The sequence below is a fragment of the Bos indicus genome, chromosome 9, assembly GCF_029378745.1.
Source record: "Bos indicus isolate NIAB-ARS_2022 breed Sahiwal x Tharparkar chromosome 9, NIAB-ARS_B.indTharparkar_mat_pri_1.0, whole genome shotgun sequence".
NCBI classification, from domain to species: Eukaryota; Metazoa; Chordata; class Mammalia; order Artiodactyla; family Bovidae; genus Bos; species Bos indicus.
The window spans coordinates 32092597-32103036 of NC_091768.1; the positions used below are offsets into that span (position 1 = coordinate 32092597).

Genomic DNA, 10440 nt, shown 5'->3' on the forward strand with positions numbered 1-10440 from the left:
ACAAAAATCCAGGCCATAAAAGGTCAAGTCTATCTTACTGACCCTGCTTTATGTAAATAACATTGGGCTAGAGTCCCTGTCCTAATACAGAAGAAATTTGGTATGTTATAAACCATTATTAATCTTCCCAGAATCTGCATGAAATATACAATGAATCTACATGCATGCTAAGTTCCTTCATTTGTATCTGACTCTGCAACCCTGTGGGCTGTAACTCACCCCAGGCTCCTCTGTCCATGAGATTCTCCAGGCAAGAATACTGGAGGGGGTTGCCATGCCCTCCTCCAGGGAACATTTCAGACTCAGGGATCAAACCCATGTCTCTTAAGTCTCCCACATTGGCAGGCAGGTTCTTTACCACTGGCACGACCTGGGAAGCCCCATATGATGAGTCTAGCTGCCTTCTTATGAAAGTTTGATGCACAAGTACTATATAACCTTCATGCCATAATGACTTAGAGTTCTCAAACACTAATTTTTTAGCTCACTAATAAGGTGGTGCTTCGCGCTGACCCAGTGAGGACTCGGTAAATGGTGGTAAAATGAAAGAAAGTAAAGGATTATTACCACTTTCTTAAATGTACTATTTTCAGTAGATAAATTAAAAATATATATTGAACATTGCTTATTATACAGTGTTTATAGCTATTCCTTAAAATGATCATTTTGGCACCCCTCTTGAGTGTTCTAAAGTATCTTTTAATTTCATTTAAGTTATAGACACTAAGCATTGTCAGAGACAATAACCCTTGTCCCCCACTGCATGTCTTTTAGTTGTGAAACTGGGACCAGAAGCTTTCAGATTCGATGGTGGTGTTGAAGCCATTGCTACGAGGCAAAATGAGAAATACTACATCTTACGGCCAGAAGTTGTTGAGACTTACATGTACATGTGGCGACTGACTCATGATCCAAAGTACAGGAAATGGGCCTGGGAAGCTGTGGAGGTGACGTTTTAGTTTGCTTGTGTTTCTTATGGGAATATGTGTGTGGAAAAAATACTCAGTGATCCCTATCAATCTAGTATATTAACTCTCCTATGATTCTTAGAGCTTAAAGCTTTGACCAGCCATCTTTCCATTCAAGACTGAGTGTTTTCAGTTAAGTCATCCCACATCCCTGCCTTCAGCTCTGTTTTTTGTATATAAATATACCTCCTCTGGTATTGAAGGAGAATCTGGAAAGACCTATTATAAAATTAAGTTCTCATGTTTATAAAAACATTGACCAGTTAATCCCACAAAGGGTGTCTGGCAACTTGGGAATAGTCACCCTTACCTGTTGTATGTTTCAAGAAACCGCTGTATGATTGTTTCTTTTAGTCTTTGAGCATCATAGTGGTAATATATGCTTTTAATTAGAGCAAATGAGCTACTTAGATCTAACTTTTAGACAGTACCTATAGAAGAACTACTTTGTACATGAATATTCTAACACAGGTCTCGGAATCCTCAGAATATCTGTAAGCTTTCTATCTGTCCAGTGTGTTATTTGGATTATCCTGGCATTTCATGGATCTCTTCCTGCTGAATATGATGTATAATCTTCCTGAACTAATCTGTTGAACACTTTGTGTGCTGAATGCCAGAGGAGGTGCACTTTACGATATGCATCAAACAATGTCTAATTTTAAGAGCTATTATTTCAGAAGGAGTGGGAGGAAATTCAGGGGATAAGAACTGGCAAACGCTTTAATTATCCATACACTCTCTTACTGTCTAGCACTCTTTGTTAGAAAGTTAGCTGGCTTTTAAAACCATTAGGAATAACTTCTCTTAGGAAATCTAAAATGAGCATTGCCTTTGTGTAAAATTTAACTAATATCTTAGGAAGCTGTTGATGAATCTTGCTTATTACTCTTTTCATTTGGTATGTATCTTATCACCAGTTGTCAGTTATTTTAAGTAATAGCAATTCTTTATGCCTCTTTTTTTTTTTGAAAAATTTTCTAATTATGGTTAGTCAGTTGTAATTCCAGTTTCTTTATGTTTTTTCCTCTGAATAAAAAGTATATTAAAATTGAGATTCAGCTAAGCTTTGGTAATTGGGAATTATTTTGGTCTTCAGTAGGCCAGCAAGGAAATTAAGGTTAATACTCACTTGCAAGTACCAGTTTAAATTAAAAATTTCAGTAATAACATTTCATCAAATATGAAACACCATAGTTGATAAGAAACACCATTATTTTATATACCATTAAGAAAATACAACAATACCAATTAAATTATGACATGCCAATTTTAGACATGTTAAAGTGTGAAAAAAAATCATATGACGGTAGTTTGTCATGTGGGCAGAAAGCTTTGATTTGCTTGGTTCTTGCAGAGGGAGTTGTCTGTAGGGTATGAAGGTTGGTTTGATGTGTTAGGGTTTTTATCTGTTGACTCCTTTTACCGTAGCATATGATGTCAGATTGTTTGCTTGTGTCGCAACACAGGAATCCCCGTTTTTTGCCTGTGGTAACTTCTGTTAGAACTTGAAATGTAGTCGGGGGTGGTAGTGCTGGGGCCTCTTGCCTTCTGTGAAAAGCCACGGAGATCATAGACTCAGAAGGTACGGCAGCACCTTCTCTTCCTTTTGTGCTGTGTCCCGTCCCATCGGCCCTCCCTGTGTCCTGGCTTCAGCTTCAGTGGACAACACCCTGGCCTGCTGGCCCTGTCTTGCCCAGCGCCAGTGCTTCTCAGCTGTTCTGACTCAGAGCCTCTTCTGAGGCAGCTGGCGGAGGTCTGGGACGTGTGGGAGGCTGCAGCCCCAAGGGCCGCCCTCGGCCACTGAGGTTTTGGAGTTGATACATCACTATCCCAGAATAGTTATTCCGAAGAATCATTCTGAGAAGCATTCTATTTGGCTCTTTAGAGGGTTTCAGGCAGGAATGAGCCCCCATGCACACAGCTGTGACCTGCTCCGTGTGTATTTCACTGGCCCTCCTCCCTTCCTTACTTCACTTTTCCCACCAGCTCAATCACTTCCTGATGTCACCTCTGTAAAAAGCAAAGCTCGCTGCATCCAGCCCATGTCTCATGCTCTGTTTTTGGAGGAACCCATGTCCAGAGGCTGAGAGTCCCAAAGATTGTAGTGAAATGATGTGTTCTGATCAGACTAAGCGTCCTGGGTACGTGGCCTCTTCCACTGTCAAGAAACTAAAGCCAGGGACTGTCATGGGGACCCAGGAGAGCTGCTCGTCCCCAGCTTCACATCTCTGAAGTCTTAAAATTTAGACTTGACATGAGGGATTTTTTATTTTTTGAAAGTTAAAAATGCCTCTTTGGCATTTCTCCCAGCCTTGTTTTTCTTTTTAATTTACCAAAAATGTCAAAATATTAAAGTAGCTAGGCCTCTCTAAGCTTCCCTGGTGGCCCTAGCGGTAAAGAACCCACCTACCAATGCCTGAGACATAAGAGGCATGGGTTTGATCCCCGGGTTGGAAAGATCCCTGGGGTTTGATCCCCAGATTGGAAAGATCCCTGGAGGGAGGACGTGACAACCCACTCCAGTATTCTTGCCAGGAGAATCCCCATGGACAGAGAAGCCTGATGGGCTATACAGTCCATAGGGCCACAAGGAGTCAGACATGACTAAAGTGACCTAGCATGCAGGCAGGCCTCTCTAAACTTCTGAAAGGCCCGCACTGTGCTAATAATAGTAAGTGTGTCATCTTCTGGTTCTATTCTCAGGACAACCTCATGTTGAAAAAAAGGATGCTCCCTAGATCCAGAAAACTGAGGCCACAGTGAGGAAGTCTAGAGCTGGGACTTAGCCTCCACCTCTAAAATGTCAGATTGTGTTCTTGACTACTCTGGTTCACCACATTAGGCATGGGAGAGAGAAAAGAATGAGTGGAAGTGAACTGAAAAGATGAAAACTGTTTGGGCAGCACCAGCCCCCAAAACAACTCTTTTTTTCTACAACAGAAGAAGGAGCTTATAGAAATTTCTGATCCCTGGGTCGGGAAGATGCCCTGGAGAAGGAAATGGCAACCCACTCCAGTATTCTTGCCTGGAAAATCCCACGGACGGAACAGTCCATGGGGTTGCAAAGAGTTGGACACAAGTGAGCAACTAATGCATTATCATACAGAAATTTCTGTAGAAAGGAGGGTTAGCTGTTTATCATGCCTGGCCCTCTCTTTAGTTTATCACAGTACCAAAGAACTTCAAGGGAAAAAATCAAGAAAAAGTTTTGCGGATAAATTCTTCTTTTTAAGGAAATGTCTGGAAATAGGATTTCATTACGTTCAATAACAACAAATTTACCTACTTCTTCTGAATCTTTTTATTTTTTTACCCTTTTTTACAAATAATTTTTGGCCTACTCCATGTATCTGGCATTTGACTTTTTATCAGACAGAACAGTTATCAAAAAAGGAAGGAAGGAAAAATATAATAGAACCTGAAAGTTCCTTTCTTCAGGCTTTCCCTCCATTTAGTTCTTTGTCTGAAACTAAGAGTATAATCGAAACTGCTTTTTTTTTAAGTTGATTGTTCTTATGTTCCCTAGGGCTTTTAAAAAGTTCTACACTAGGAGACATGTTCACGTAGCCTGCCACTTGGATTTTCTTTCACCTGGTAATTAAATGCTTTTTCTCCCGACCAATGCTGTCTCCCTTCTGCCCTCCAGCCCTAGGGTGTGGAATCAATATCCTCATTATCAGTGTCTGCAGATGGAAGTGGATCGCTCAGCACCACACTCCTGCTCCCTGCCTTCGCCTTCCACCTCACCTTTTCCAGGCTCCGCATTCTTAGAGCCATGCTTTCCTCCGAAACCCTTTTCTCACCGATGAAGATTTTTCTCAATTAATATGGCAAGAGCTATGCCGTAGCTTCTTGGTAGTTTAGCTAAATAGGAGGAAAATGCAATATAATTATACAAATTTTTTTTTAAAAAGGGACAGGATTGTGATCTATAGAAGAAAACCGAAAAATAACCTGAAGAATAACTTGATCTTATTCATGTTTCCTTTATCTCATTAAACATTGTAAGGGACTTAGTTTTACACTTTATTATTTTTGTCAACATTCTATGAATTAGAACCAGATTTCCAGTAAGAGTTTGTATACAGTGGGAATCTTTATTTTACCATATAGTTATTAAAATTAATAGGATGTAGTGAGTAGAAAATAACTTCCTGGAGATGATTGTGCCTGGTAACCAGTAAGGCAAACCAGTGTAATATCCAGATATCCAATACAAAGAGCAGTCAGGTTAGCAGTAACTGACACAATGGAAGGCAAGTCATTTTAAAATTCTGTTACCTAAATTTTCATTCTCACACTGCCCATCCCTTATCTTTTCCCATCTCTGACTATAATACGAACTTGTAGTCAGTCAGTGATAAGAATGTAGGATCCTTTCTCTCTGGTTAGTTACCAGTGGTTTAATCCCATCTTCTTCCATCTCAGTCTAAAGAAAAGAAAAATATATTTCAGAAATAGATGCCAGCCGTGTTTTTTTCACTGGTTTTCATTTTCTCCTTTTATATCTGTCAGTCACCAGTATCACTCATTAGTGCTCTGCTATCGATTTTTTAAAGATAAGAAGTTCTGATGACCATAGCAGCCCAGCACGCTCAACCAGCGGTTTAGAGTCCCAGTTGACATTAACAGTTTTTCCAGACCAGGTGTCAACAAACTTTCTGTAAGAGCCAAAGAGAATTAGGCTTGGGGCCCATAAGCATTTACTCAGCTCTGCCACTGTAGTGAAAAAATGGCCATACACAATATATAAATGAGTGTGTCTGTGGTTCCATAATACTGTATTTACAAAAACAAAAAGCAGGCTGGATGTACTTTGTGGTCTGTAGTTTGACGAATCTTGCTCTAGACCATAAGATGAAATGGTTTAAAAATTATTCTGAAATTAAATGTAAAAATGTTTCCAGTTAGATGAGATATACTGTCCATGGGCTTCCCAGGTGGCGCTAGTGGTAAAAAAAAAAAAGCCTCCTGCCAATGCAGGTAGACATAAGAGACCTACCTGGGCTCTATCCCTGGGTCGGGAAGATCCAGTGGAGAAGGGAATGGCAACCCACTCCAGTATTCTTGCCTGGAGACTCCCATGGACAGAGAAGCCTGATGGGCCTCAGTCCATGGGGTGGCACAGCCGGTCAGTTTAAGTCCTTATTTTATTTAAACGTGACAGTCTGGTAGTAAAACTCTGTGACAGCCAGTTTCCTGAAACGTGACCGTTTTTCCCCTCCTCTTTGCGGGTTAGGCCCTGGAGAAACACTGCAGGGTGAAAGGAGGCTACTCCGGCCTCAGGGACGTTTACTTCACCAAGGAGAGCTACGATGATGTGCAGCAGAGCTTCTTCCTGGCAGAGACACTGAAGTAAGTAAAAGTTATTCTCAGTGCGTGTGACCGAGATACCTGAACAGACCTTCTTTCTGAAAGTTGTCTTTATCATGAGCACATTCAAATAATACCAAGCATGACTGCTTCTGAAATCCATTCTACGTGCATGGCAGTAACTGTGGGTGTGTTTTCATCATTGTGTAAGTTCGGCGGCTTGGGACTACCCTTTTTTTTTTTTTTTTAAAGTTAACATTTTTACATGTACTACCTTTTTTTTTATTTTTGGCTGTCCTGGGTCTTCATTGCTGCACAGGCTTTTCTCTAGTTGTGGTGAGCAGGGGCTACACTCTGGTTGCAGTGAGCAGGCTTCTCATTGCGGTGGCCTCTCTTGTTGCAGAGCACGAGCTCTCGGGCACCTGGGCTTCAGTCCTTGCAGCACATGGGCTCAGGGCTCTAGAGCACAGGCTCTCGAGTTGCAGCTCCCAGGCTCCAGAGCACAGGCTCAGTAGTTGTGGTGCACAGGCTCAGATGTTCCAAGTGTGGGATCTTCCCGGTCAGGGATTGAACTCGTGTCTCCTGTGTTGGCAGGTAGATTCTTTACTACTGAGCCACCAGGGGAGCCCCTTGGGACTGCTTTGTATGGTTCTTGTCCATGGACCAAAGCACACAGCAGCTTCTTTTCCTCAGCATTAACGAGTGTACTTCTTAAGGTTTTGCTATACTTGACTATTGTCCACACTTCTCCACAAGGGGAAGGGAGACGCTGATGTGGTTTTTCTGTGTCTTTGTGGTTTCACTGAATAACCGGGTCCCTCAGGCCTCACATACCCATGTTTCTCTCTCCAGATATTTGTACTTAATATTTTCTGATGACGATCTACTTCCTCTGGAACATTGGATCTTCAACACCGAGGCACATCTTCTCCCTGTACTCTCTAGGAATTTAAAGAAAGTTGAAGACGATGGGAAATAAAAAGACATTTTATATTTTACTCTCCTCCACTCCTTTCACTGCATACCTTAATAATTCTTTTTCTGGTGATCAGGCACATGATGAATTTTTATTAATAGATCTGTGATTATTCTAAGTTTTAAAATTGTTTTGCAGTCTTCTATGTTTATTATCATACATATAGATGGACCTAAATTCCTTACTGTATCCTTTATTATTCAGCCAGTGAATCACAGGGTTTTTTGTTGTTGTTTTTAAGTAATCTGTTATCTCCAGAGTTTATGAAGATGTAGTATTATTTTTAATAAACTGAATAGAACAGTATACCTATGATCTCTTAATTACAATTTTGATTTGACTGCAAAACTTTTTCCTCCTCTATGAGGAGATGATGTCTGCTTTAAGCTGTAATGTTTTGCCATGTTGCAAAAAGCCATAATAATGAATTAAATAATAAAAAAAGCTTTTTTCCTTTTCAATTTCATGTTAATCGGGTTTGTCTATCCACCAGAGACAGATCTTATAACTGTGACAGTGTCCTTATGCGGGTCTATCATTATTTGATAGAATATCTTCTAGAATACTTTACTCACATTGTAATTCAAATTAGAATATCATCCCCAAAGGATCATCTCCTGTCGACCTCATTTCATCAGATCCACGGTATATTTTTGTCAGTTAATTATATTAGTGTTTCCTAATTTGGGAAATAGTTTTCAGATTTTATTTTAAATGCCCTGTGTCATCTCTGGATCATGTACTGGTTAATTTCTTCCATTCTCCACCACACAACAAAGTGAGCTTTTCAGTTTTGCAGAGCTCTGCTATTACCGAATTATATTTTTTAAAGGGAAACTGTATAACTTTTAGTGAGTTAGCTTTTGCTTTTATCTGAATATGTAAAGAAATCGGGGCTCACTCTCTGGAAAGAGGGTATTTCATATGGTTTTTTTGTTTGCATTTCATCTGTAATGTATTTTTCTTGAAAAAAAGAAACTATTACATTTGTTTAGGTTTTTCAGGTTTGAAAAGGGTCTTTTCTCAAACTTAGTAAATTATTCATTTCAGTTTATGAAAGCAGGATTTAACTCAGAGAATCTTTGGCAATGTGTCTATTCATGGTCAATTGAGGAAAAATCTATTAAACTTTTAGGCCAAATTAGGATATAGTATATTTTGTCTGGTTAAGTTCAATGTAGCAATCTCCGCTTAGAAGTAATGCATAGGAATGGACACTCCCAATCCTCTACAGTCCTGTAGCAGATCAAAATAATTATAATTAAATGATTCTTCAAAACATTTTTTGAGATATGAGTCGTTTTCCCAGAAATAGATTTGGTTATCATATTGGTTCATATTTTATATATATTCCTGTGAAAGGGCTAATATGATGATGCATGTACTGAGGTACAGAGATTTTGACCATCTGTACTTTTCAACTACAGCGGTCACATAGATCAGTGCAACCCCATAGATTAGGTTGAAGCATATGAAATTAAGGCATTTGTAGTTTAAAAATTGCTCAGTATCAGTGATTTCATATGCTTCAGCCTAATAGTTTTTAAGATAGTTATTTTCTTAGATCTCAATAGACTGAGTTGTTTTAGCTATTTCAGCTTTTGAAAGCTTTTCAAAAGATTTCCATTGTCTGAAAGGCATATGACCTGCCCCTTTTTTCAATGTTATTCGTTGGTATATGTCAAAAAATAAATCAGTAAAGTTAGTAAGTGGAAAAGATCCTTTAGGACATCATGATTGCTATTTCCAAAACTTAAAGGCAAACGTAGAAGATTCTCATCAAAATTGGGCCATATGTATTTAGATTATAACTTTCATATGAATGTCTTTGAACTAGCAATTTAAAATAATTTATTTTCTTTGCTTTTCAATCTGATTTGAAAGAGCACACGCTGATAGGTATTTCTGCAGCAGATAGGATATTAAAGTCAGGTTGTATGAACACATAGGACTGTACTATGATGAACCTTTTCCTTTCTGATATAAATAGGTAAGAAGATTGTACTACATGCTGCCCAGCCAATAGCAAGAACAAAGTTATTTCAATTCTAGAACTTGGATATTTTTAGCCTAGGACCCAAAATACCAATCATGTAAGCAAAATAAGAGATTCCTATTATGGTGATATAATTTAATTAAAGTTATATTTTGTGTTAATTATTTTAAACAACTGAAGTCCTTAGGTAGAGGCTGTCTTTTGTTCATTTTCAGCAAAAACTGTGCAATTATGTTTACATATGTTTTCACATCCCAAAAGGTGAATAATTAAAATAGCACTTAATTTTGTTTCTGCACATGTTTGGTATACATTGTGTGACACACATGTAAGTTATATGGCAGTTTACAGAACTTCAGTGATGTTTGTCATGACACCTTCATGTGTACCAGTAGTTCTTCCCATTGTTTTTTATTTGTACTTAAATCCACTGTGTCATTTTCAACTTTATATAAATCTCTAATGTTATGGGAAACATAATAGATTGGCACATAATTTTTAAAAACTATATTTGTAAAATTTCTCTATTGTAAATAAAGTCTTTTGATATATCTCCTCATTTGTTCTGTTTTTCTCCATTTAAGTAAGCTTTTGGATGTTTTGGGATGAGTGTGTACCATGGCAAATGGACATATTAAATTCTAACAGTGATTCCATACCATACCCAGAGAATTGTGACAAGGACAGTTTTCCCATTAAAAATTTTAGATTGCAAATAATGTTGCATAACCACCTTTGGTTAATCAGATACTTTTGTTAAGAATCTGACATATGTTGAACACCAGGGCACATGGAGTAGAGACAGGGAGTTGGCATCAGAAATGAAGTGTGTTTCTTGGTTTTTTTTTTTTTAATTATTATGTATTCATTTTTGGCTGCATTAGGTGTTCATTGCTCGCATGGGCTTTCTCTAGCTGCAGCGAGCAAAAGCAAAAAAAACTCTAGGTGCAGTACTCTGGCTTCTCATTGCAGTGGCTTCTCTTGTTGCGGAGCGTGGGCTCTAGGTGCACAGGTTTCGGTAATTGTGGCCCATGGGATCAGTAGTTGTTGCATGGGGACTCAGTCGCCCTGAGACATGTAGGATCCCAGTTCCCAGACTAGGGATCAAACCTGTGTCCCCCACCTGAGCAGGCAGACTGTCAACCACCAGACCACCAGGGAGACATCAGTGGTCCTCGTTCTTC

At 39.1% G+C, this 10440-nt stretch overlaps 1 protein-coding gene across 1 annotated transcript in view; it reads left to right on the plus strand.

The window, feature by feature from the left end:
* The window catches only part of MAN1A1 (mannosidase alpha class 1A member 1), a 173135-nt gene extending 163320 nt beyond the window's left edge, over positions 1-9815 (plus strand). The window contains exons 11-13 of the mRNA XM_019967140.2: positions 775-947; positions 6211-6326; positions 7137-9815. Coding sequence (XP_019822699.2) covers positions 775-947; positions 6211-6326; positions 7137-7263 — 416 coding nt within the window. The 3' untranslated portion in view covers positions 7264-9815. The remainder of the gene's footprint in view (positions 1-774; positions 948-6210; positions 6327-7136) is intronic.
* The last annotated feature ends 625 nt before the right edge of the window (positions 9816-10440 follow it).